Raw genomic sequence first — 27,922 nt, forward strand, 5'->3', positions numbered from 1 at the left:
CTGCTGGGATCACCGCGCATTGAGCGCATACTAGCGCGTTATAAAACTACATCATCATCATCTTATGAAAAACCATTCTCACTTGCTGGCATAAACAATATGTGCCCATGAAGAAACAAAAAAGTCTTATATAAGTACTGATTTATTTCAAAACATCAGCAAATATAACACAAACAGGAATCTTTAACTTCACTAAAATAGTACAAAAATAAATTTTTACTTGACTAAAAAGCAACTTTATAACGATATAAAATTTCTACAACAAAGTTAAAGATTTGTTATGCTTCTGCATTTAAACTCCTAAATAACCCCACCTCTTAGAGGACTATAAGATAGCAATGCATGCAACCTTTAGTTAAAAAAACTTATTGTTCTGCTAAAATATATCATGACTTATTAAAAAAAAAACCTGTTTAACAGAAGATAAATTGGGGTTTCTTTGAAAGCTTAATTGTAACATCAAAGTTGTTGCATGTAACCCTGTCTATGAAAGTAAATGGCACAAAAATAGCACACTATGATAATTAAAAACAGCATAGTTTGTGTGCATATGTGCTTCACATTCCTTTAGAACAGTTTATTGGGTAAAACTATGGTTTACTGTCATGAGACTATTTGCTTATCGTAGCAAAAAGTTAAATAATATGGTTAGTGAGGAGTCACAAAATAGCAGATTGCTTGGAAACACATACACAACTGAAAACTTATAACAACATAAAATAGGCATGTTTACATGGAATGACAATGCCACTAAAGAAAACTTAAACAATCCCACCCTTCCATCTTTAATAAGTAAAAATGTGTTATTAGATTCTGTTTGTGTGAACTTCAGATACTTTTCTATCCCATACCGCTTAGTACATCATGCTGCTATAACCCTCAAATCAGAACTGTTCATTTTTATTTTTTTTCTAAGAAATGGAGTCCATCCAGGATGGATACAAAGATAGTTACCTTGCAATACCAAGTCTAACTAGAAAAGATTATCATTGTTTTATAATAATAAAAAAATGTGGTTTATATAACTCATCATCACACCCATGAAGGAGAATGCTCTCAGTGCTTAAGACAAGTAGGAGATATAGAAAATGAATAACAGAAGGAGAAACAACAATGCAGACAAAGAATAAAAGATAAAAATAAAAGGACACAAATAGGAATCAGGTAACAAACAGTAAGGATGGAGCAGGTAGATTTATCAATCACAACTGTTGATAACTATATGTTGATTGGTATAAGGAGTAATGCTTGTGGAACAGATGTGTTTTTAGTGCATGCTTAAAAGTTTTGATGGTGGGTAGATGATGGCCATGGAAGAAAAAAGTTCCACTGTTTTGCAGCACAGGCACTAAAAATCCAGCGACTATATGTGATGGACCTAATAACAGGGACAGAGAGTGTATGATCATCAGATAAAGAGCGGAGTATTCTGGGTGGGAAAATGTAGAAGAATTCACAGAAATCAACAAGCAGTTTAAAGTTTTAAAACAATGAGACCATCACTGGTCCTTCAAAGCACCAAAAGAAAGTTGCAGAGGCAATAACACCAAAAACTGTTAAAAAACCCTTATCCAAGATTGAAAATTAAGCACATACTGATAGCAGTAAATTGACTATAGGATTCAACTTAACAACTATGGCTGACTGGATCCAACAAGGAAAAGTGGGTAATGGGTAAATTTTCTAAACGAAAGGAGAAGTAGGGTGAAGAATATGCATGTTTTGTAGTTTTATGATTGTCTAAAGAATAACAGGCTGATATTCCTTTTTAAACATTATGTGTGAGAACAGATTAATTAGGAGAAAAAAATGATTCAGAATATAAAACAACAAACTTGCATGATTGTAAATAAAATTTTAAATTATTTTAAAATCGTCTAAAATAAACTTAAAAATTCATAATAGGTAATATTAAATGTCTTCAAACATTTTAAAAATTACAATTTCACAAATAACATACAGTGTGAATCTACTGTTGGGAATACACTGAGACTGATTTGCAGAAACAGAATTAGAGTTCATCTTGACCCGGGTTCCTCTGCTTGTTGAAGTATTTCCGAGCACCCTTGGGATCTGGGATAATCTGGAGGAAAAAAAAAATGCAAACAGGTAAAAATTCAATTCTACTTTATTATGAATTTTACTATGCAATAATGTATTAGGATTTATCAAAATATGGGCCAGAAAACAATGGGAAAAATTTGGGTTCATCCAGAATGAAAGCCTCATTAGTTGTGCCCTTCAATGGCAATAGAGGAACTTTTTGAAAATATAGTAAAAAAGTGGAAAATAGATGTAAAGACAAAAGTCTTTCAAGTGTTGAATTTATTTAAAACTCATTAGTAGCTATGAACAGGCAGCATAAACTGTAAGAATGAACTCTTATAGCATGATGAGCCATGATCATGGCTCTGTCCGAGAAGCATGAGGAAAGCAATTTTCATCACTTTTATTGCAAAGTTCAAGCTTTCTCCTTTCCGAAAATGTATAGGTTTCTTGGTCTAATGTTTACCTGAGAGCAGCAATAATAAAAACAAACATCACCCACTGGCATCTTCACAGTTTTCAGTTAGTAGCCATTGTCTTTGTACATACTTATATGCTGTGCTAAGAGGGGTAAGTCAGTAAAAAGGATGAAAATAATCGTGTTATGCATCTTTTTCCCTGTCTTCTTCTCCTCATGTTCTATTTCATTCTGTTTTGGTTGAAGACATCTTCTTCGATCTCATTTGCCTTTCATTCCAGGCCCCCTTAGCCCTCATCTCCCAAATGGTCACCTCTACCTTTCCAGTTCAAGTTGTTCTTACTTTGAAGAAGACACATGATGTCATCAGAAGTTAACACATTCATAAATTTAGCCTTGAAGTACGCCTTTCATGGACTCCATAAAACTTCTAAAATGTGCCAAGAGAGAAGATGTAGGTTACTATCTATTAAACCAGCATAAGTAAAATTAGGTTGCTTTATAACATCATTCTTAAAATGATCCAGCTTTTTCAATCAACTGTAATTTCATATTAAAAGCAAGAACAAACATGTATGTGTGTACATGTGCATGTGTGTGTGACTTAATATCTCGGATGTACAAATCTCTTTCTGTACATCTGTGCATCATTGCTACAATATCAAGTGACAGCGCATGCTGCACTGATTTGTTCGTGCTAAATAAAATCATCTAGTCAATCTTACAAGTGTCCAACTATTATTACTACATAGTAGAAACAACCACTGGTGAACATGAATAATAAGTTTATACTTTCTTGAAATTGGCATCAGAAGTTCACAGCTACAGTACTTCTGCATGCACATGGCTGTGACTATCTTCAAGCGTTTGGTGAAATTTTGTGGGAATTATTCAAGACATCCTACAAAATGATTATAATTTATACACTTTTCTCATATATATATATAAATTCATACGAAGACATAAAAACACCTTACAAAGTCGATCACTATCATATCTGCGCACATACAGACACACACAACATTCAGAGAATGAGCTGAGATCCAAACCCATGACAGATTCTCAATGTCATGGAGACAAGTGCCACTAACTGTTACATCCCTGATATGCCAAGGATATAAGATTGTCCACAAAAGCATAAGTTAGAAGACAAGTAAATATATAATTAGGACCCAAAGGTAAACAACTTCACATTAAAGACAAATTGTAAACAAATCTGACTGTATCACTGCCAGGTTTCCAGCCTGCTGGGCAAACTTCTCCATGAGAGTCTGTGTACTGGAAGGCTTGCACTAGGCGAAGAGTTTCATCCACAGAACGCCCCACAGGCAAGTCATTCATGGTGATCTGACGCAAAATGCCTTTTGGGTCAATGATAAAAAGGCCTCTGCAAAAGTCCCAAGGAGCTTATAACTCAGCATGCAAAAAAGAAACCAGCTAAACATTCTTAGAAACCAACATGCTAAGTAACCAAGAAGACATATATAAACACACATATACACACTCTCACTACATTGAACATTTATCACAATCGAGCGAGTTCACTCATACTTGCAAAAGGTTAAAAAAAAACAACTCAGTGATTCACCATATACTGCTGAAATTCATCATGTTGTGCATGACAACTGGCCCTAAGCCCTTGAAAAATGGTTTTATTCTGATAGCACCATGAAAAGGGTACAAATAAATGAACTCTTCTGATGTTTAATATTCAGACTACTGCAAGAGCTTTCTTCTGAAATCTGACACAATATTTTGTTTTTAATTTCTGCTTCTCCACTGCTATCAAATTATATATTTCTGTTCCACAATTGTTTTAATTAGTAATGTTTTACCGAAGTGAGTGACCAAGATCTTGGAGGTAAACACCATAGGCCTTGGAGATGTCATGTGTTATGTCAGACAAGAGAGGAAATTTAATGGGGCCCAAACCTCCTTGGTCACGTGGAGTGTTGATCCTATCACAGAAAAGTAAAAGATAGTGTCTAGCAGAGATTGTACAGAATATGAATTTATTTATATTTAACATATACTTTCTTAAGTAAATTTCTACATTTCATGTGTCCCTTATAGTTAAATACATCTTTTTAAACTTTCTGTATTATATATCATATTATGGATTACCAGAGGATGCTAGCAAATGATCCAGATTATTCACACATAAAAGTTATTCTGTGCATATTTATCTCACTCATGATCAACACAACTTACCAAGCTAGATGTGTAAACTGCGAGTCAACAGAGCACGCCACAACCTCTGTATTTATCTTACGGAACTGGTCGATGTTATCACTAAAGGCAATTATTTCTGTTGGGCAGACAAAAGTGCTGAAAGCAAAAAAATGCACACATAATCAATTCTATTTGTCTATAATTTAGGCCAAAATATATTCCAAAGGTTCATGTGAAATTAGGAAAATATTCCACTGGTAGGCTCTAGCAAATGGGCGAGCTGTTTCACACTGCTGCACTGATGTAATGTGCAGACATTCCACAATAGATATGCCTTCGCTAAAATCTATATCTGCTTTGATTCCACTACCACATTTTTCATTATTCCCACCCTGAAGCCTGTCAGTAGGGTATGCAGTCATTGATATGGGCCTCTACTGATCTGGCATGATGTTTTTTTTGCACCAAATATCTATGATCCTGTCCTTAGTGACACCCATCTTCCTTTCCAAGTTAACCACAACTGATGGGTTGTCCTGGTCATGAACACATGAACACCAGTCCCTGGCTGGTACTTTCACTAAGGAAAGTTTCGCCCACTGATTTGAATTCAGTAGGAGTTTACTCCCCTACTCCTTACCTTTCCTAAGATTGATCAAAAGGAAGTTGGACCATTATTTTTTCCTAGGCTTGAATTTGTGAGATTTATTCATGAGTTTGCAACAGTTATTTTATCAAATCAATTTCACACATCATGGTTTCTTCTCAAACAAAGTTAGAATAGCAAGATCACATGCATTGATGAATCCAAAGGATAAAAAAAAAACAAAAACAAAAAAACAGACCAAAGACTAAGAAAATTTTACTATCTCTAAATAAAAAATACACACACATCCAAAAAAGATAAATAAATCAGCAATAAGTAATTGTTTATTTTTATATATCAAAATAAATTAACCTACAAGTCTAGGGGATAGAAGAAGAAGACAAGATATTTTCCTCTATAATCAGACAGTTTGATGTCTTTAAACTCGCCATTGATGACAGCTGTTCCATTCCAGTCAGGGGATGGTTTTGAAACTGAAAACATGAAAATATGATGATAACTGTCATATTTAGACATTGCATATTTGTAAAATGTGTAAAATCTAAGATTAAAAAAAAAAGTTTTAAAACCCACACTTTCTAGTTAGAAAAAGTTAAATCATGTTATATAACTGTCATTTGCACACACACTGCTTATTACAATTTCAAAATCAATAAATAGTGTTACTATAAAGCTACCACTCCCAATTATCTGGCAACCTCTCATTTTAGGCAGCATCATGTTTTGTATTTTAACTTTTGTAATTGTTAGTGGTGTTGTATATTGGATTTCAAATTTACTGTCTTCATAAGAATTTAAAAGGTGCTAGCTTGTTAGACTGGCAAGCGAACTCAGAGAAAATTTTAGCGTGTAATTAAGTCTTCCCAAAAAGCACTTGATCTGAAACCTTGTAAAGCATTTAATTCGCGTGCAGTAATATGTAACTGTCCCACCTCAAATTTAAGTTCAACTGCAGCTGGGACAGATTAAGGGACAATTTATTTTCTGGTTCACTGCTATAAAAAGCTACCTCCACTGCACTGTCAGCTTTGCGGCACCCTCGGTAAAAGATCTGATTGCACTGACGCTTAATGCAAAGAACTGGCTGAATTATGATGGACCAACATCAAGATGCCCGATATGTCCACTTACTAACAGCTTGACTCCACTGAATGGTATGCCCACTGGTTCTTCGCGTTTCTTGAGGAAACACTTGCCCTCCGGCATATGAATAGCATGCTTCGTCTGCCGTGAAGACGAAGGAAAAGCAAGTTAGTAAGGTAAAAACTGCAAAAGCAGCTGCACAACACGTCCTAGCAGACATCTTTTGCGGCTTTCCACGTTGTGGCGTCAAGGATGCGAAGTACGCACACACCACGAACTTTAACAAATTATAAACACGCTTCTGTCGTTAAAGAGGACACATTTCTTTCTAAAAATTTTGAAATATTTAATGGTAAAGCAAAACATATTATTTTGCTTACTTATTTAACTTAGATAATATTAAGCTCTTTCACATTCCGTATCACGTGATATGTAAAAAAAAGGTCATAACCTTTCTTGAGGACAAACTAATATCGTATAAGTTCGTGGTCTAGCTAACTGGTGCATCAGAGATTCTAATCGGTTTGTTTTAATAGTAAAGGTTGATCTGGTCTTAATCACTCCCCAATGACCTGAAAAGGCTATAGGGGGCGACCTAGATTTACCTTTTTACTTTCAACACCTTTCTTCTAGAATCTAGAGTGAGGGGATCGAACTGCATGGGTGGTGCGTTTGGAGATAATATACATGTACATATATAGCTATTATATATTAAGCCGTTTTCACTTACTTGAATTGTAGCTGTACAGTAACCAATACTAACATATATTATTAATCAACGCAACCATAAGCTTAAATTACTAATTGTAAGGACTTTTTACTATTAACTATAAAAACTTTTTTCCTGTGAGTTTACATGTATATGCAGCTGATCGAGTACGTGTACGCACGCTCATGAAATCGGAAACGAATAAAACATGCGTTTGTTTCTGCATGTACAAGTGTGATAAATTTAATGCAGCGCGGGGGTGTGTTAAACCTCCATATTGATCTTCGCTTTATAGTGTCCAAGCATAATTATAAGAACCTAAAAAATGTAATCACTATATATGACTGTCCGGCTTGACAAGTGCATGGTGGGGACAGGTGAGTCTAGTGTACCCTGGCCCGCGGTTTGGAATTGGGGTACGACCTTGGTCTGTGGATGTTTTTCATTCTACTTTTCCTCGTTTTTTTTTTTTTTAAGAAAGCTGGTTGACCCATACAAACTCGTTCTTAGGCACTAGGGTATGTGCGGGGTCCTCCACGCCACGATCGCAATTACGATTTTCGTCTTTTGTCATTGACAGTACGCTGCATATATACACATTACATGTATATATTACATAATCCTACGATTCATTTATTTGTCACATTCGTAAATAGGCTACAATGAAGGGAACCCTATAGGGTCTGCAGTCGTGGTTGAGGTTGAGTTGACGACGGGCTTGCGCCCGCAACATATACATTTGATATATATATTGACTGTAGCGAAACCATCGACGAAATGCCCCGCAACGACGACTGAGCGTTCAGAGGCTAGCTGTCCTCCCTGCATTTTTTGATGACGTCATAGGAAACAGTGCACTCTAAAACTCGTTTCGTCACGTCATCTGTCGTTTGCATTTGAGAAGAACGATTTTAACTCTTTTTTTTTTTTTAGTTTTTTGTTGCGATAATCATCACTCTATTTATCGAAAATTATTCACTACTCAAAATCTATTTAAATTAAAACAAAGTCTATTACTTCAGTTAAGTTCGAAACTAAAGAAAAGGATATCCGGCTATTGGAGTTGGTCGCTACAACAAAACACCGTTATAGAAGATGAGAAATTTCAATGAGCGGTAAAACAGTTTTGTCTCGCCATGACTAGTTGACAATCGCAGCATCACGGTAAATCAGAGGTAAATTGTTTTAAATCGAATGTTTCATATTAATTTGTGTATAATTAAGAGTTTTTATGTCTGCAGTAGAAAGTGCGGTTTTTTTTTAACTCTTGCAAATCTGGGACTCGAGTTAAAGCCGTTCATGGATTCTAACAGTTTCAAAGAATTTTTTTTATATCTAGACACTATTTTATTGATGTGGTCTGAACTGTGTAGTCAGTGACAGACACGGTTACAGAGATCTTGTGGAAATCATTCGAATTAAAGCGCATATATATATATTTAATTTGTTGACAAAAAGGGAATATATGTGCAACCAAAACATGTATAATATTTTTGGCAGTTTGTTAGACGGAATTGCGTTTTAGATTTTTGAAGGATACAGGGGCGATCGGATTCGAAGAGTACACCAACACGTATTTAATTGAATCTGTTTTTGACGCACACAATTTTTAGAGTTTATAGTAGAGATGTTGGGATTTAGCTAGGTTTTTTGGATAGGGACAAGGATTAGTGTAGGCTTGGGATTATAGAGCCTGGTGGATAAGTCACTAATGGATGGGGTAGCAGTGTACAATATATTTTCTCTGCATCTTCTTGCTTCCTTTTAGTGCAGATAAGAGACCAATCCGGCTATCATATAATGGCTTTAATTGCATTTTAAAACCAGATCCATCTGCTACATTTCGGGTATTTCTTCCATGGCAATGAATTTAACATATTTTCCTCATATACAAAATAATATTACTGGATTAGGGTTAGAGTACTGTTTCAAAACCTTGTATACATCTAAAGGGGACAGCCAGAACTCTCCCTCGCATACTTAATAAAACCCATTTCCTATAGAAAGTCTCTCTAGTATTAATTTATGATGAACTGTTCCTTACCTATGTATCACCTTATTGTATATTTCTGTAATATATTTACCTATAATTACATAAAGTACAAGTGAATTCCACAGAATATTTATTTTATGCTTGCATTCTAAATTTCTGTGTACCTGCTTGTCTAGATCTGTTTATAACCACCTATCTGCTTAATTAATGAATCTGATGGTAACTGGGGTGGTGCAGGAATCTCTCTTTCCTATCCGGGAAAAGAGAAACATGTCACTTCAGCAGTGGGTAGCCATTAGCTAAAGGCAGGATATGTTTTCCCACTGGACCACCCTAGTCCATATTTTTTTATGGTTATATGCTGTATATGTGTCTTGTTTTTCTGCTGATGTCACATTGGGTGGGTTTTTATTTGGGACTTTTTATGTCCCATCAGACTAGCAAAGCTTCTTTCGATAAGAGATCTCTTGCTGTATCTTTATATATAGAGCCTGGGGACTGGGCAGGGTAAGTCACTTGTTTAGGGTAGACATAGAGGAGAAAATCTTAAAAGAAATCATTGGTACTTTGGGAAGTTTGGAAAGTGGAAATGCTGTGGGAACCAACCCAGATGGTAACCAGGATGAGAAACGATCTCTCTATGAACATCTCTCTTGATCTACCAAGCCCAGGACAGAAAATAAAGAGGAAACTTCCTCAAAGACAGCACTGGGTATAGGATCAATCTAAACCCACACAAACACCATGCAAGGGCAGTACTGTTGGTCAACCTAGTGGAGGATTTCTTTTGCACAACAATATCCCTCAATACCCTCTGTCACCTGTACCTTTTAAATCCCTCCATGACCATTACACTTGCATTTACATTAGGGGGAGACATGTGCGACCTATGCTTTGCATTGATCATAATGTGCTCACCCCAACAATTGGCAAGGGACAGATGAATGAATGAACTCACATCCTACCACAAGCAACGATGCACAGCCAGTTTGCATCAGAGATACTTTGGAGAATAGGTTCTCATGGATCTCTCGAAATGGTCATTATCATCAATATTTTTCCTTTGTTTAATATTGTTAATGTATACCTATAATTATATACCTATAAGTCTGTTTTTTTCATGGGATTGATATAGCATGGTTTAAGTGGTACCCATTTGGAAGAAGGAAAGAAATCAGAAGAACTTTAGTACATATTGAAGAATTTTACTGCTTAGTCATGTTAGAAAATGAACACCAAGATCTGGAGGAACTTATGTAATGCAAAGTGGAAATTTACCTCATCAATTCACAATTTGGGTTCAGGAAGAGTTGAAATACCCGGATGCAATTTTTGTCCTCAAACACCTCCATGCATGAGTCATTAAATGTAGCAAACATCTGCTACTAGTCTTCAAAGACCAAGATTTATTGCATCAACAGGACAAAGTTTTGGAACATTCTGGACGATTATAATGAGAAGGGATGCTGAGAGCCATGCATGCAAACAGCAGAAGTGCAAAGGGAACCCTTACTGGACTAACAGAATGATTAAAATGACATTCAGAGTGGGGCAGAGATGTGTGCTGTCACTGTTGCTTTTCATTATCTTCATTATCAGATTACTAGAGAAGGTAATCTAGAGCTGGAGATGCTGAAGAAACTGGTGTTTGCTGACAGTCAAGGATTGCAGAGGAAGCAGAAAATGCAAGATAATGTGGACAGTCTGAATACAGTCTACAAAAACGATGAGATGAATCAACACAGAAAAGAGAGAGGTTTGCACCAAGCACATTGTACATCAACATCAGTGGCATGTATAAAGATAAAGATCTGAATCCAAAATGCCTCTTCCATATTAAACACCCACACACACACACATCCCAGTGGATCCCATGGTTCAGCCAGTCAACACACTATTCCTGCTCACCCTGACATCGATAGCAGACTTGGAAAGTCACCAAGACCACTTAGAAGGGCAGGAGACAAGACAAAAAGATGTGGGGACCTCAGCAGCCCATCAGGACATCCAGCAGTAGTAAGTCAAGTGGTTTGGCCACTTCACAAGAATGCCAGTTGACCAGTCAGCATTCAGAGCCTGCACTCATAGGTACTTTGGCACACAAGCAAGAGGACAGGCCTGCAGATGCAAGTTTAAAGGTATCACTAATCTCCTTACATCGCATGAGCTGTCACTGGTACCTTGCACTAAACCATTAGCTGGTTTGCCACCTCCCCCATTGTTTCCCTAGTTGATTCAAAGTCTTAAATTAAGCAGTTGAGAACGAACGGTTACTGTTGATTAATAGGTAGACAGGAGATAAAGACAAAAAGTAACAACTTGTGTACAGAAAAGCACTTTCTGCAAAAGAAGGAGAAGTATCTGTATGTCTACATTCTCATTACCTGTTCTGTTTGGTTTGAGCAATTTATCATTATATTATGTTCTATAGTTTACAGAATATTACTGAGGCAAAGAAACTTATTTACAAAGCTTAATAATAGGGTCTTGCATGAACACACTCTCTCTTTTTTTCCTGGTTATTTTTAACTATTAAATTATTCATACAGTAAGTGCATCAAAAATCGAATCACTGAAATCAACTCTTTCACGGTGATATTTTAAGGGTGTAAGTCAGTCCAGCGTATTTTTACTGTGGCAGGGAAAGCTGCAGGGATCAATACAGGTTTTGTTGTGGATACAGTCAACATTGCCCTTTCATCCATTAGAAAATCAACAAAAGAAAACACACACACAGATGCACATTGAACTCAGTTCAGTTCAATGTGCATTGAAGTGAATGGAATTTCTGTGTTGCTGTGGCTGCCTCTGGTAAGAACAGAAATAAAGCAGGAAATCACCCTGTGGAGATACAGGGAGAAGGATTGCCAAATTATAGCCTATTGACATTTTATGAAGGGGGTTTATGTGGTTGCCATAGGAACAGCTTACACATCCTTCAACAGATTTAGTGTGTCATTTGGCAAGGCCAGCGCTAGTCAGCTTCAGTGACTGCTTGCAGCTCTGAAGCCATTGATGGTAGTGTATGGACTACCTTCTAGCTTAAATGTCACACAGCTGAACCTAGAGACCATTGCTGACATTTTGGTTTCATACTATGCAGTGAACAGGCTGAGATATCAAATTTTGGCTGATTATTTTCCTGGACATAACTGATGGGTGATGTCTTAATTTTGTGAACTAAAACATCTTTCATAAATTAAGTAATGTAATTCTTGATTTGCACATAGAGGCAATGATTTAACATCAGTTATGTTAAGGCTTACATTGAAGTGCAGAAAAATGATTCCATGCAGATTTATATAAATTATGTCTTTTTTTAATTTTTGAAGCAACAGTTTCCCTGTTTGAGAGAGAACAGTTTAAAAATTATCTTAAATAGAAATGTTGTGTTGAATCTATATAACAGGCTGAGCAAATGGAAATTGGGTATTAGGTATGATTTTGTAGAAATATAATTCATCTTATGTTTATGCTCCTTTTGTGTATAAGTATGTACTGTGTTAACTTTGCAGACCTTGAAATATGTCACACTTTCTTACTTTCATGACTTTCTAAAAACAAAAAATATTAGTTCTGTAAATCAAAAACTACGCTGCCCCAAACAAGCGCTCCCACTACACTTGTTTTAATTGCTCAGAGGGTAGTGAATACTTGGCATTAGTGACAGATTTTCACCAATTAAGCTGGTTTTATAAGAGGTCAACAAGTGTCAGCCACAAAGAATCCAATTGCTTTTGTTTGAAAAGTGTTGTGAAAATTAATTGTGTTTGGAGACAAAGGAAAAAAAACCACCACAAGAAGAGCTATGTCTGAACAAAACCAGCGGGATTTACTGAAAGCTCTTGCAAGAGAACGGTTTGGTAAGCTTAACACATGATTAAGCCATTATTTCAGTGTAAGAAATGTACATGGTTTGAGCATTTACAAGATTTAAATAGTAATGATTTATATTGCCCTAAGCAGAATTAAAATTTGCCATTTCATTTTCTTCATCTCATTCTGTCTGGCAGACACATATGTTATGCATCTTCACACTTACAAGCAAATTATGAATTTGTGACCCAGGCTATTCTTGCCAGTCATTAGAACAGTTTTAGCACAAATTTATTGAGAAAGGAACTGGAAATGAAAGCTGAATTGTCATATGTTTTTGCAGCACTGATAATGGATGAGACTTCTATTGAGAGACAGGCTGCCCCAGACCCTGTGGATGTAGCTGATGGAGTAAACTCACCTGGAATAAAACAGTCTGAATCAGATTACATTTATAATGATGATTTTGAAAATGCTGACTTTAATGAAGAATCATCATCAAGGTCTTCCAGTTTAACAACTACCTCGGTATGCCATCTGTCATTAGCAGATATTGTTGCATAATTAATAATCTAAAAACAAAAAATTCTCAGTTTGGATGTTGTCAGTGTCAAGAAAGCAAAGCGGAAAAATGGAATAATTTTGCCTGTACATTAATATTGTTATTTTATTAGTGAAGAGATTACCTGAGTTTATAAATTATCTGGTTTTGATGTTGCTGACAGAATTTTAACTGAAGTATTATCTTTCTTAGAAAAAAAGCAATATTTAATCTTTTTTAAGAATGAAGAAATTCTGTTTAGTGGTCATTGAGACAAATGCTTTTATAAGTTTTTTTAAAATGCCTTTAAAACTTCTAAAAATAAAATGAGTTTTGGGGGGTTAAAGGTTTATTTTTAAAGCTCTTTAAAAAAACCCAACAAAGACATGCATGTAAAAAGCTTAAATATTGTACATTTTATTTAAACTTACAGGAGAAATCTGAATATACTAAGTCAGAGAAAGGTGAGCTTGAGACTTCAGGCAAAGCTGGTTCTGAGAAAGACGGAAAAGAAGGACAACCAGCCAAGTCTCCACGCTCGCCATATGATGACCAACAGTCGGACGATTCGGAACCGGAGCCAGAAGGTGATCACTACATTTTCACAGAGGACCAAAAAAGAGCCATGATGGAGCTCATGGTCCAGAAAGAGGAAAATGGGGAATATCCAGGTATAGTCAAACCTTACAATGCTGTGTGCCATCTTGCCATCCTTTTAAAGACCAATTGTAGTTCTAGGTTGGAAATTTTTAAAAGATTTTACAGGGCGCAATGGGGGATTCCAAATTTGCGCCACTATGAGGAACCTAAATTTTATCATATAAAAGGTGCAGTTTATTTGGAAGCACAGGTCTCAAATGTACACTCGGATGTTGTTTTTGACATTATTTTTATGCTTTAAACATCAGTTTCTTTTTTTTATTTCCTATCTGTATATAAAAAGTGTTAAACATGTAAGCTGGAACAATAGTACATTCTTGAAACTTTAGGAAAACGAGAGCCACCATGGTGCACTTAGGCAGGAAAGTGAAGCCTTGCTGACCTTGCTGTGACCGCTGCCACAGCTCCTGTACTGACTATCATTGTTCACATGATGAGGCCTGATGGTATATGGTGCGCTGCACCGAGTTGTCACAACTCTTGAACCAAAGGTTTTCAATTGTTCTCTTTTCTGAAATATGAAGAGCAGTGAATCAAAAGCCTTTCCTTTTTTCAGTAGATTTAACAAGTCGCATTTGGTTTTGGGGACATATATTGCTGCTTAGCAATATCACTAGTCTTGTGTTGTCATTTCCATAGATGTGGGTGTAGAAGTGCCGGCGAAGCGATCTGTTAGGCCAGCCTGCATCGCATTTGCATGTAAACTGGTCTCTCTGCTCTGACCATTTTGAACCAAGCCATTTCATGAACCTTGTGAACAAACACTATACCTGCTGATCTGGTGTGCAGTTCCAACCCTCTTTGATGCATTGAATCCATCGAAATACAGAAAAGATTTTTTTCAGGATGATAGAAAGAACTTTATCAGAATGACTGTACGCCTTACAGAAAAACACCTGAAGTTACCAGGTTTTTCAGTCCTGGGTCAAGTTTGTCTTTCAGGTTCTGTTGCACAGCGTTGCAGCTGGCATATCAACAATGGTAACAGTGTTTTTACTCTACCTGTTGTTTTCCATATTTCAGTAAAAGAACTTTAACTTCATATATGCTTACTATTGAAAATTATGCCCCAGAATTTATGTCTCAAAACAAAATAGTGACAGTGCATAGAAAGGTTTGACTATATTTGGACAATTTTCATTTTAGACTAAAATATTATTGGTTTGAATAAAATTTATACAAAGATTACTGTTGACAACATGCAATTGTGAGATGCATACATGCACATATTCATGCACCCACACCATCACCCCCATCCCTACATGTTACTTGTGGTATAGGTGGGCATTAAATTATTTATATAGAATAAGAAAGGACAAAAGCATCAAGTGTCTTGTTACAACTTTGTGAATAAAATAAGTTGCTGTACCAGTAAATTATATTGGTATTTGTCAGTCTATTTTTTTTTCTCGTCGCAATCTTTTTTCTTCTAGTGTGATTCATTTATACCTTTTATTTTTTTAGTATTATGGTCTATCAGCTCTATATCACAAATGTTGCTGTTAAATTTTTGAATAAATAGCATCAGCATTTTTAAAGATTTGACATATTCTCACCGATTGGATTTTGTGACATGGTTTGCTATGGGATGCTATGTAACTTGTTTTAGACAGTGTCTATTCTCTTGTTTAATTGTCTGCAGCAAGCCTCCAGGCTGAGCAGTATTTTTGTTGCTTGTGTTGGCAGACGATCCCCCAGAGTACAATGTTAAAGAACGGCTCAAAGAGCTTAACGATGAGCTAGCTAGAGAGCCATATCCAGAGGAGGATGATCGAAAACATCGTGTGGATTTTAAGGAGGAACTTGTTGATTTAGTAGCACCTCCAGCCCCAGACACCAGTGATGATGAAACTCCACGAAAAACTATTAAAGATGAGTCAGACAAAGAGCAGCCTTTTAATAACAAGGCAAATTCTGATGGCAGTGAAAAAAAACAGTTTGTGATTGAACGAGATGGGAAGTTTTTCATTCTGGCTGCTCATGAGCTGACTGCATCAGAGCGAGCCATGCTAAATGTTGACAAGGATGGCAAAGCAGCGCATGATGATGTTGGTGATCATAATGACAACCGCAAAATCAAAGTGAGAAGTAACGACAATTTTACTGCCGAAGGCAAAAGAGACCTCAAACCAACTCCTCCTTTGAAGCCCAGACCATTCACTGCCCAGCCAAAAAGCCAGTCATCATCATCAAGCTTGCGCCCGAGATCTGCAGGTTGGAATTATGGTATGTCTCCTGATGAGAAACAGCGTGCAAAAGAGAGAGCAAAACTGCGAGAACAAAGGCAGCAGGAGGAAGAAAGAAGACACAAGACAGAGGAAGAGTATCGCAGGAAGGAGGCTGAAGATGCCTATCAGGCATGGCTGCAACAAAAGTTGGAAGTGCTCAGAAAGACTAAGGATGAGGAAGACAAGAAAAAGCAAACGGCTGCCAAGGAAGATAAGGTGAGTGTGGGGTGCAGTTCCTTCTTTTTTAAGGAGACCTACTGTTTAAATCTTCTACAAGATTATTTCACAATTCAGTTTTATTTCAATTTTATTTTTAAAATGTTATTTTCAGTTTGAAAGTATTAAGAATTTTAGGCCGTTGAAAAACATTAGTAAATAGTAGAGCAGCACTTGACCCATCTGCTTTCTGCTTATGTCCAAACAGGGGGGATGCTCATGTTTTATTGTGTATGTGGGTGTGTATGTGTATGTGTATGTGGATCATGTGCATGAACACATTTATGAGTGTATATGTGCACACAGTTATGCAGGCATATCTATTTAGATATATGTGCATACAAAGCTATAGCCTTTCTTTTCGTTAGGTTTTTTTTTTTTTAGTTATGTTGATAAAGATTCCAAAAGTAACTTCAAGAAAAGCTGACACCAGGCTGCAAGAAAGATTATTTATTTTTAATTTTTTATTTGGGTTTTTTTTTCTTATTCTTTCATATCAGTGATCAGTCAACATCATTACATCATTCACTAATAACATTTTCTTTTCCTGCAGTTGGACAACGATAATGAGGTGATTATGGTGTCATTTTCTTTCTACAATATTCATTTCATTTCTTCATTTCTTTCATTGTTAGTTTACATAAATTCATAATTAACACACTGCATGGAGATGTACAATTTTCTGAAAGATAAAGTGTATTTCTGTACCATCCATCATTATCTTTAAACATTCTGTATTTTATGTGTTATTTTATGGATGCTATACTTTTAACTCTGTCATGATCTTCAAACTGAGCTTTGGTGATGGCATAGCAGCCATGAAAAGGTTACTTATCCTACTGCAATGTGATTTATCAATTGATAAATATCAGATCACCTCAGGTTTTTGTATTGCTTATATTTGTTTTCCAGTTCCCACATCCTGGCCCTCTGAATCCATTGATTCCAAGATTTTCTGTTACTTTTGCCAGGGTGGTGGGCATTTGCCTTATGTTCATGATGTAATGACACCAAAAGGGTAATGAAAAATTAAAAGGTCATTTTTCTTTGTCTGCTCAGAGTTTTCAGTTGAAAGGTCTCGTTAAAAGACACCTCTCATTCTGCTGTAAAGTGTGTATATATATATAAGGTATACAAAGGAGCTATCTTTCGCTAGGATACCAATCATGCTGCTTCAGACCTTGGCACATCACACCCCTGCCTACTGATGTGCCACCTGTTGACATTCAGTGTGAAACAAGCGTATGTGAAATAGAATAGTCAAACATCGTCTTCCTTGAGCACATTTGTTTTCAAACTCAAACTAGAAATGCAGCTTATTTATCAATAAGAAAATTTGATAGGTACAAATGTCACATTTGCCCGAGGAGGGGAAGCTACAAGAACTGGTCAAGATGTAGATAAAAATTGTTGGTGCTTTACACCAAATAACCGATTAATTAACTAATTAATTACCCAGGCTTTTTATTGCATAATTCTGCCCACATCTTACATAATGCATGTGATTTTATAGTGTGCAAGTACATATGCTTATAATTTGTATTGTACTGACATATCCTGTGCATCAAGGCAAGGTTGAGCAGTAACACAGAATTAGACATTTTATTCTTTACTTATTCCAAAAGTACTGCAGAAGTTGCATTGAGCACTGGGTTAACAAATTGTAAAGTTGTAGTAGTAAATTAGAACTTGAACTAACATAACAGTCATTTCACTATCTTAATCCTGGAACCAGAAGAAAAATTCATTGGAGTGAGCGAGAAAGTTCTCAACCTCCCATAACATTTGTCATTTACAGATTATTAAGGATAAAAATGACCTTGAAATATAAAGAATAGAACAAGGTTCATTTGACTGCGGTAATTGTATTAGAGATTAATTACCAGATTAGAATTCTCTTTATTGTTTGAGTTTTGAGGACGTGAAGTTCTAACTTGTTTGTAGTGATATTATTCCCAACCACCCAACTATTAATAACCTGCAAGGCAGTTTAGATTTTGCGACTGATTGAAAAGTGTTTTCTTACAAAATCATAAAGCATGACTTTATTTATATCTTCAGTTTCTAGCATTGATTTTGTCTTTGCAGATCAGTGATTTATTTTTCTAATATGGAAATTGCTCTGGAGTCCTTTCTAAAACAGGACTCTAATCTTTACACATGTAGTGAAAATACCTTTGGACAGGCTTCAAGAAAATTATTTAAAATCCCTTTGCTTTAGTGTATTTTGATATTTTGATTGGGCAGTACTTTCGCATAGTGTCAGCATGACAGGAACTATTTACCCTTTGTTAACCAAGCAGAAATTTCTAACACTTATAATCATATAACATAGCTGTAAAAGAGTAGGGTTTTGTAGTTTTAACATGAGGAGATTTCTCTGGAAGAAAGTTTTATACAGAGTTTGTTTTCGCAGAGTCACTGAATTCCTTGAGGGAAGAATTTGTGGATTTTGAGGAACTACTTTGAGGAAATGTATACATACATTTAATCTTCCCAAGTTTTCTTTGTTTCAACCATTGAAACCTATTTCTTTTGGGCATCTGCTATTTTTTACACATTTTCAATAAATCCTTTCACCCTTAATTTTTAGTAGCTGTTGAAATATTTCTTTATTTTTGATTAATTAAAAAATGACTGACTTCCTCAAAAGCAAAAAAAGGTTTCAAAAGAACAGAGGGATCTCCCTATGCTTTTTATCACTAGCAGTTGCTAATACTTTGTTTGTGCATGTGTTTTGCATGTCACGTGACACTTGCATATGTTACACTGTTTGTCTCCTAGAAAAAACAGGATGCAGTGGAAGGTTATCCTCATATTCCATATTTGGAGGCCTTCGAGCCAATCTTCCGGTTAAAGGTATTGCAATCAGTTGCAAATATGAGCCGTTTGATACCCATACTTTTTCCTTTTGGCCAGACGTTGGTGTTATCATGAATGCACTGTTTTTAGTTTTCTGTTTATATCCCAAAATAGTAGAACCTTCTGTCAAAAGTTTAGTTTATATCATTCAGTCTATTGAAGATTCTCCTTTTTAAAAAATCTTATTTTTAATTTTTCAACACAGTTTAATTTTAAAGTGAGTGGATTTTCATAGCAGAGCATTTTGTATCTGAGCTCTGTTCATTTCTTTTCTTTCTTTTATTTGTTTTTAGCTGAGTCATCAATGATCAGACTATAGAATTATTTATTGGGAAAACTTCTCAGTTTCCCATGAGTGTAGCTGTGCTTTTGTAGAATGCTTGAGTGTGCTGTGTGAAATGTAACTGATTAAAATATAAACACAAAATAAAAAAATCAACAGATGTGAGTTTGCTAATCAACTCCAGATTATAATTATAACTGTTAAAAAAATACTTGCAGTTAGTGCTTTTCACTCCACTCCCAAGAAATTTGACATTGTGTAGTCTGCAGCTATTTGCAAATAGAAGTCATATCCATCTTGTCAGTTGTTATATTTTAAAAGGAGCTATATTGTTATTGTATCTATAGACTGTTATATAGATATATTGTTGACTTATTTATATTTTTAGTAAATAAAGACTTAAGTACTTTCAAGAAGTCCAAGTTTCATGTCATAAGAAAGTCAGGCATAGTAACTATAAAATAAAGGCTTTTATTTCGTGCAGACATATCAGTATTTCAAGGAGAGCATAAATTTTCAAATCAGACCACAGTATAAAAGGGAGACTATTTGGCACATCTTATGTTTGGTGACTGTTTACTGATATCTTTTCATAAACAATTGACAAAAGCACTTGCATGTCGACTGTAAAAGACTAGCTGGTTGAAGACATGTATTTTCACCTCTTTGCATGGGTATGCATTCACAGCTGCATAGATACACATGCACCCTTTTGCACATCTGTTAAAGGCTTAGCAAATTTTTCATTTCTTTAGCTTACATGTGTATGTTTCATAGTTTTATGCCTGATATCCATGAAAAGGTGCTGCTAATAAACTTGCGCCATAATTTATTCATGGAAACAATGCCCCACTGCATTCTTAAGAACATCAGATCCAAGAAAACCTGAGGGGAACAGATATATAGTGGATGAGAGAACACCAGAATAGATGCTGCAGTATGGCCTTTGAGAAAATGATATTAATGACTTGATGACTGTATGATCCGAATATTAAAACATAGTCTAAGTTTAGCTTGTTAAAATTTGGTCTTTACTGGATTTCATTATTTGTGATAGTGTCTGCTATGACTCTTAAAAAATTCAGAGATAAAATAGAATTCCCTTGGTTTATTATGTACCTTTTTGGTGTTATCACACACTTTTCTTTTTAACCTCAGTTGCATGTAACAGCACTTTTTGTGTTTGGCTCGAGCACCTCTGATTATATCAAAGATAATTTATTCCATGCAGTGAATGGAGTACCATGTGTCTGATTTATTTATCAGATTCATGGATAGAATTTTTTTGATAATATATTCCATGCTGTACCCTGAACCTGATTAGTAAGTTCAACGTCAAGAAATTGTCACTCACAAAGTCTGAAAAGTAGATTTCACTCCTAAGAATATGGGACTTTTAAAAGCAGAGTTTGCTATTGCTGTCCATTTTTCATAAGATTGTAAATTTTCATCTGGCTGTCGGAATGACAAAGGGTACTCACCATTGAAAATATATTGCAGTCTGTTCAGGTGCAAACCCTCCAGACCAAACTTTAAAATATAAATTACAAAAGAGCATGCTTCTAAGTGGAGTGCATCGTAGTTCTTTACATCTGCATGCCCTTACTTTGGGTTTAGGAACCTAAAGTGTCCCTGGATTTGAAATTGTCACTTTTATTAATCTCTCTCTGTGAACTACTTCCCATATTTCATGTAAAACGCTATTATTGTATGCTGTTTTTAAATTGAACATGCTTTTTGTTTATTGAGTAATCAAAAAAAGGTCTTCTTGATAAATAATCAGAGTGTTTCTTTGCAGGAGTAGGTGGGTATTTGTGAGTTGATGCACATATTGTACTCATCATTAGAGATGTACATCCACTTGTCTGTTGATGAGACAGAAAGTCAATGGAGATGCACTTAAGGACTCGTAGCATCTGTTTGGCATCAGCATATAAGAGTACCGAAAAATTTCATCTTGTGCACATCACAAAATATTTTCTATGTAATAAAATGATTTATTACCTGCAGGCAAGTGCCCATACACAAACACATACACATTATGTTCATATGCATGCATGCACACACTACACATATACACACAACTTTCAACCCTGACATACCCCAGATAATCACAGGTAGTCACAATTTTTAAATACACAGTGAAAAGGAATGTCTCTGGGTGCTTCTACTTGTTTCAGAGTACAGAAAATGAGAAAGCGTATCAAACTTGGCTCAAGGAAAAGCAGGGGCAAATGAAACGAGAAAAATTGCTGAAAAAACGACAAGAGCAGGAAATTCAAGAGGGCTATTACATACGCTCTCGCGAAGAGTGTGATAAAGCATACAGAGAGTGAGTAATTTATATGGGGTGTTTCCTAGGTGCCTACACACAGAGTGCGAGGGACTTTTATGTGGGGTATTTTCTAGGCGACTACATACAGAGACTGGGTTGCCTTCACTTAACTGAGACTAGCACCCTTACCCAGCTCTCTGTCAGTGCACAGTGCACTTGCCCGAGCAAACCAAAGGCAGTGGGGAGGAAAGACACCACCACCCTCTGCTCATAAATTTCCAACTAGCAATACATTCCCTCCATCCCTTTAACTCTTTTTCATTTCTCACTCTCTCTTTCCCCAGTACAGTCTCAGATTATAACATAGTCCAAATAATTTCTGAATCACTAATAAGTGCACCCCAAGAAACTTTTATGTACCAGTTCCTGGAACATTTCTTAGAGATGTCATTAAATAGCCATTATCAGTGCTTTTTTTTTTTTTTAGAAGAGGGCAGTTTATCCTGAATTCATTCATGTTAAGATAGTAATTAAAATAAAAGTAGTAGGTACAACATCCAAAAATCTAAATAATGCAAAGTATTTTGATTCACTATCCTCTCTGACTTCAGAAGTCACAGAAATTCTGCTCATTTCAGATGGCTGAGGAAAAAATATGCCGAAGTTCTCAAGCAGCGTTCAGCAGAAAAACAACGAAACAAGACCTATCGTATCCTAATGAGAAAGACTCGTAAAAATGCCATGATGGTCAGATCCATTCATCAGGCTCAAGCATTTCGTTATGTTGATTATTATGGGTACAGATACTAATCTTCACTTTCTAAGACGTGATCTGTATCATGGCATAATTCATGTTCATCCGGCAGATGCTTTCTTGAAATTAAACTGCTTTATTGTTGTCTTATGACTATAGGGAGTATAATCAATTACTTTGTACATTTTTTATACCTTTTTGTGGGTGTAGATTAGGGGATTGTGGATTTTATTTTTAATCAATTTTAGAGCAAAATACTCGAAGCGATTTCTCTAGCACATTTATAGGGCCATATAAAGAGCTATTTATCACAACTGTTAATTCTGAAAATAAGGATTAAAACAGTTTTTATGATTTTCTTTCAGTGGGGAATATCAGTGTAACCAATACGTCAATGGCTACGTAGGGTTGGGCTACGTTGAACAGGAAAAACACAAGATGGTTTCTCACGTTGAAATTTCTTTATTCAACTCTTTTCTCGGTTGCTGGCCTGCCTCCTCTCTGGCCCCCACCGACTTGCTACTGTGATGTGTTTTGGAAAAAAGGCCCTGTTCGATGGTGTTGGCGGCGGTTGAAAGGAGATGATGATGCTTTCTCACCTTCTCGGCTGGGGTCTCACGGTCGCCTTCTTGGACCAGCACTCGCCCCTCTGTGGTGGTCCCTTTCAGTTCGGGGAGGCCCTGTTTCTTCCGCCACTTGTTATCCTGCCTCCTCCGCCCTCTCTCTCTCTGCACCACCAGCGCTGCATTCACCGGATTGTTGCACTCACGATAAAAATGTCCCTCTTCCCCGCACTTGAAACAGTACTTGCCTCTTCTCACCTTACTGGTCGGTCTGTCCTGTTGTACATGGGTGACACGCACCTCTGTACGGGCTTTGGTGCATCTCTCGCCCCTCTCACTTGATGAATCACATTTTGAGATCAAACTCTCAATCTGCCGCACATGGCAGTATAACTCTGGGAAGGTGGGTCTACCTTCCCAGGAATCCCAAATTTATTTCGAATGTCCATGGCGACCATCGGTTCGGAGATTCCCTTGGAGAATATATAATACAGCCTGCGGTTGCATTCCTCCTCCGTCAGGCCACCTAATGTTTTTAGCACCGACATCTTCGTGGAGAGTTGCAGAAGGAATTGTGACAGGCACTGCTCTCTGGTCGGTCTCATCTGACACAATTCGATATAGATGTCGTCTGCACTTCGTAGCTCCCCGAACAGCGCCTGCAAGTCTGCAACCAATTCGCTGACGGTGCCATACTGTTTGTCTTTGGTGTGGAGATGTGCCGCTCCTTTCAGACTTCGTCTCAGGAACGCGAACTTCTCCTCGATCAGTGCATCGTCTTGTATTTCGAGCGCCTGCACTTTCCACTTCTCGAAGGTGACCTCTTGGGGCGATGTAGGCGGAAGCCCTGTAAATGTTTTTAATTCTGGGAGAGGAACGGGCGGTAGTAATTGCACATGTATTGCCTTTGTCACTTCGTTCCTAGCACTTTCAGACCGGAGCTCTTCTAGCTGGCGGCGAAGTTCTTCGATGATGCTGTCTTTATCTGCTGCTCCGGTGCTGTTTGTGCTGCAGTCAGCCATGGTGTTCTGCCGAGGAATTAAAGTTGCTCCTGTACAACTAGCCCCACATTGGGCGCCAGAAATGTAACCAATACGTCAATGGCTACGTAGGGTTGATCAGTCTGTGTTGAAGACTGTGGCTTTACCTGAGAATTTGTCTATCCACACCATATAAATTGTATGAAAAACAACGGATGTTATATATTTAAACCCTCTTTTAAATATCTTTAGTTCTTTGACTTTCATAAATAAGAATTGACAGTTTGTTAAACAATCTACATAATTTTTTTCTACACAGTTAAACATTTTGATACAACAGCTATGTAAGTGATTGTCTTTATTTCTGTTTATAGCAGACTGGAAATTTTGAACAGTTGCTTTTACCAGTTAAAATATATATATACATTAAACTAATAGATTACTGCCATGGTCTAATTTTTCAAAAATTCCAAAACTTAGTAAGTTAACAAGATAGTGAGTATTCATGACTATGCAATGTAATTACTACTAATTTGTCAATTAGTTTATTTTTAATTGTTTCAGAAATCCTAAGAAACAAAAATCTGTCAGCAGGTGTTAGGAATGGATTCACGAAAGTATAACTGATGCAGGATACTGCGGATAATCAATGTAACTTGAATCTTGTGTAGTTAATGTAGCCCTTAGACTTGTTTTCCCCACATCTAGCTGATGTCACTATCAAAAATCTGCTCTAAATTATAATGAGGTGTAAAGTCCCCATAACAATAATACAGTAACAAGATTTGTTAAACTTTTTATACGCAGACTACAGTGTGGTAAGAGAAAGAAAAGGGGAGACTAGTCAGTGCTGTTAGAGAAATTAAAAAATTTATTACACTCACCCTTTTTGACATTGAATTTGGTGTGAAAGGTTTCAGCTCTGTACTAACCCAGGCACCATACTTTTTCATTGGAAATGATGTTGATGTGTTTAGTACAGAGTCAAACACACTGGAATTCTGGGTAGCCTAGTGCTATAGCCATTGTCTCTTGTGAATGGTGAGGGTTTTTCTCAGAGTTTCTCATCAAACGTACTTTTTGTTCAGTGTCAGTTTAGCATTTAAGGAACATTTCCCATTTTAGGTAGACTGATGGTTGTGGGCTCTTCTCTCAGAGTTGCTCAAATCTTTAATGTCACTCCTATTGTCAAGCCTGTTTCTCACTTGTCCGCAAAAAGGCATGTGTAAGTTGCTCCCAGATCTGGCCCCTAATAAACCTTGAGGAGGTGGACTGGCCAGTGGTTAATCTGCTTGACTATTAAGCAGAAGGGAGAACTCTTCCTGCCCACCCAGCAGATTGCTAGTCCCTGATTCCCAGGGAAGGGAAATGGGGGTGGAGGGAGAGGGGATTTTGAGTCGAAACATTTGTATTTGTTCATTACAATATTTTTGAGGGTATCAACTCTTTGACATGTTTCTGTTTCAACAGAGAAGTTCTTCGAGGCTCTTATAAATCAAAATGAGAATAATAACTTTATATATTTTTGAAAATTTGTTGTTCTTCTAAACATATTTTTGAAGAATAAAAGTAAGTGCAACAGAGAGTTGATTATGTATTATTGTGCTATAGAAAAAAAGAAGGGGAAGAAAATATTTTAATTACTACTTGTTAGTAGTATAATAAAAAAATGTCTCTGTATAATAAAATGTCATCATTTTCAAATTTTCTTAATATATTTTGCATCTTTAAGCAAATATTGTATTTTCAAAACATTTACTGCAATTTAAATATTCAAAACCACAAGCGTGCATGCTAGAAGCTGTGATTGCATAGACTCTTGATCGAAAGAAGCTACTAGTTCCTATAATAGTTGAAACTGAAAGATATTGCCATTAGGTTCAGAACCAGCAGATCTTAAATAGAAGCCTTCAAATGAATGCTGTAATATCAGTGCAACTTGGGAGCTCTTGCAAACACATATAATATAAATAAAATCTATTTTGAAATTGTTTCACTTACTGCAGGACTGCTTTTTTCTGTTTGACAAACTTCATTGACTTTTCAGTTTTATGTGATTATAATTGGGGCTGACACCCTGAAAGGCAGTTGCACTGGCACCACGCAGTGCCTATCAATAATTTATATCTCTAATGTATGTTCAAATGTAATGGCAGGGTAGTGCCTTCAGTGCCTATATCATCAACTCTTAGTTCTAAGGTATGTATATCTTTCTCTTCAAAGGGCAGTCTCACTGCAGTGCCTGTCATCAACTTACATTTTTTATGTACGTACATATCTAACTGTAGGACAGTCACTGCAATGTAGTCATCTTTCATTTCTGTTATAAATACATGTCCACCACAGCCACACACACAGAGGACTTACAAGGGTGAGTCAATATATCTAGAATACTGCTTCTACAATACTTTACTTCAGTAGAAATGTAAACTTGCAATAACATCATTTTTCAACATAGTCCCATTGCTTTTCACTGTCACTGCACGAGCTTCTTTATGCCCTTAAAGAAAACACAGTTTTGGGCTGAGCAGCAAGCCAGGTATGCACCGTTTCCTTCAGCTCTTGGTCCAAAGCGAATCGACGACCCCTTAATGTCTCCTTAAGTGTACTAAACAGGTAATAGTCTGAACTGGTGAGACTATACAGAGGGTGAGTTAGTACTGGAATACTCAGATCTGACTTTCTGGAGGGTCTCACTAACATGGGCAGCAGTCTTGTAGCAACAGCGTCTTTCGACACCTTTCCTCAGCGTTTGCTATGAATTGCAGGCTCCAGGCAGTCGATAAGCATCTCTCTGAACACTGTTTAGTGTAGGGTCTCTGTTCTGATGTTCTGTCTAGTACTAGTCGGACAGTGTTGTCAACAGAAACGCCAATTCAACTGCATTGTGGAGAAATGTTGACTCACCTTCAGCTGCTCTGATATAAAAATGTCTAAATTTGTCATGAGGCTAGATGAAACCAACATGAATTTGGTACAGGCATTGATCATCTCGTCATGCGCAATATGGACATAAGCACCCAATAAATTAATTCCCCCTTTTAAATTAGAGTTTCTAGCTCTTAGCACCCGAACCTCAAAGTGCCTAAGTTTCTGAGGTACAAGCATTTTCAGCTTTCACCTGGATGCCTGCATCATTTCTCAGATGTCACAAAGGCGTTTGCTCGCTGATCTGGACCATCTCATTAACATGTTTGAAAATCTGCTGCTTTGGTTATACCTTCAGAAACGTCAGTGGCATTTATTAGGCCAATTCCTTTTAAAATTCTAAAACAAATCTTAAATACAACATTTTTTGAAAAAACTATGACAGCACAATATTCTTTGAACTTTCTAGCAACTTCAAGCTTAATCTCTTGCTTGAAGTCTCTGTTCTCTTTGAATGTCTCAGATGTGGAGCTGTATATTTCATTCTGTAGTTTGACAGGGAATTTGTATCTACATTAGTCACGGACGTTTCAGTAAACGTACACCTGACAAGCCAAAGAAGATGTAAAGTAGATATGAGATTTTAACTGAGATTTGTGTGTTGTGTATCAGTGTCACAAACTCTTGAGTAGGACATCGCTTGCAAGCTGCGAGCTCGCCTTTTCTTGTATGAAGCAACAACATCTGTGATATGATTAAAGAGTAAAGAGTATTGTTCGTTTTATGTGGTGTTGCAGTTTTGTGCATGTGAGAGAGATTTTGGAAATGATTTTCCCTGTATACAGAGA

At 36.6% G+C, this 27,922-nt stretch overlaps 2 protein-coding genes across 7 annotated transcripts; one reads left to right on the forward strand and one right to left on the reverse strand.

The window, feature by feature from the left end:
• Window positions 1–120: 120 nt before the first annotated feature.
• On the reverse strand, window positions 121–6,600 carry LOC112565980 (peroxiredoxin-2-like). The gene is made up of 6 exons (XM_025241889.1): window positions 6,375–6,600; window positions 5,599–5,716; window positions 4,676–4,792; window positions 4,300–4,422; window positions 3,686–3,851; window positions 121–2,083 (listed from the first exon to the last, which is right to left on the reverse strand). Exons 1-6 carry the CDS (start codon window positions 6,544–6,546, stop codon window positions 2,012–2,014), a joined length of 768 nt encoding a protein of 255 aa, XP_025097674.1. The 5' UTR covers window positions 6,547–6,600; the 3' UTR covers window positions 121–2,011.
• Window positions 6,601–8,057: 1,457 nt separating this feature from the next.
• LOC112566157 (coiled-coil domain-containing protein 181-like) lies at window positions 8,058–27,855 on the forward strand. Of its 6 annotated transcripts, XM_025242145.1 has the most exons (12): window positions 12,169–12,187; window positions 12,805–12,891; window positions 13,188–13,372; window positions 13,819–14,056; window positions 15,732–16,489; window positions 17,043–17,060; window positions 19,274–19,348; window positions 21,815–21,966; window positions 22,548–22,706; window positions 23,029–23,036; window positions 24,344–24,405; window positions 24,771–27,855. In XM_025242145.1, exons 1-11 carry the CDS (start codon window positions 12,184–12,186, stop codon window positions 24,400–24,402), a joined length of 1,743 nt encoding a protein of 580 aa, XP_025097930.1. In that variant the 5' UTR covers window positions 12,169–12,183; the 3' UTR covers window positions 24,403–24,405; window positions 24,771–27,855. The 6 variants fall into 6 exon arrangements, with proteins under 6 accessions (XP_025097934.1, XP_025097930.1, XP_025097929.1 ...); XM_025242144.1 differs by having other exon boundaries at window positions 24,344–27,855; XM_025242147.1 differs by having other exon boundaries at window positions 13,819–13,972; window positions 24,344–27,855.
• The last annotated feature ends 67 nt before the right edge of the window (window positions 27,856–27,922 follow it).

The sequence above is a fragment of the Pomacea canaliculata genome, linkage group LG6, assembly GCF_003073045.1.
Source record: "Pomacea canaliculata isolate SZHN2017 linkage group LG6, ASM307304v1, whole genome shotgun sequence".
Lineage (NCBI taxonomy): Eukaryota > Metazoa > Mollusca > Gastropoda > Architaenioglossa > Ampullariidae > Pomacea > Pomacea canaliculata.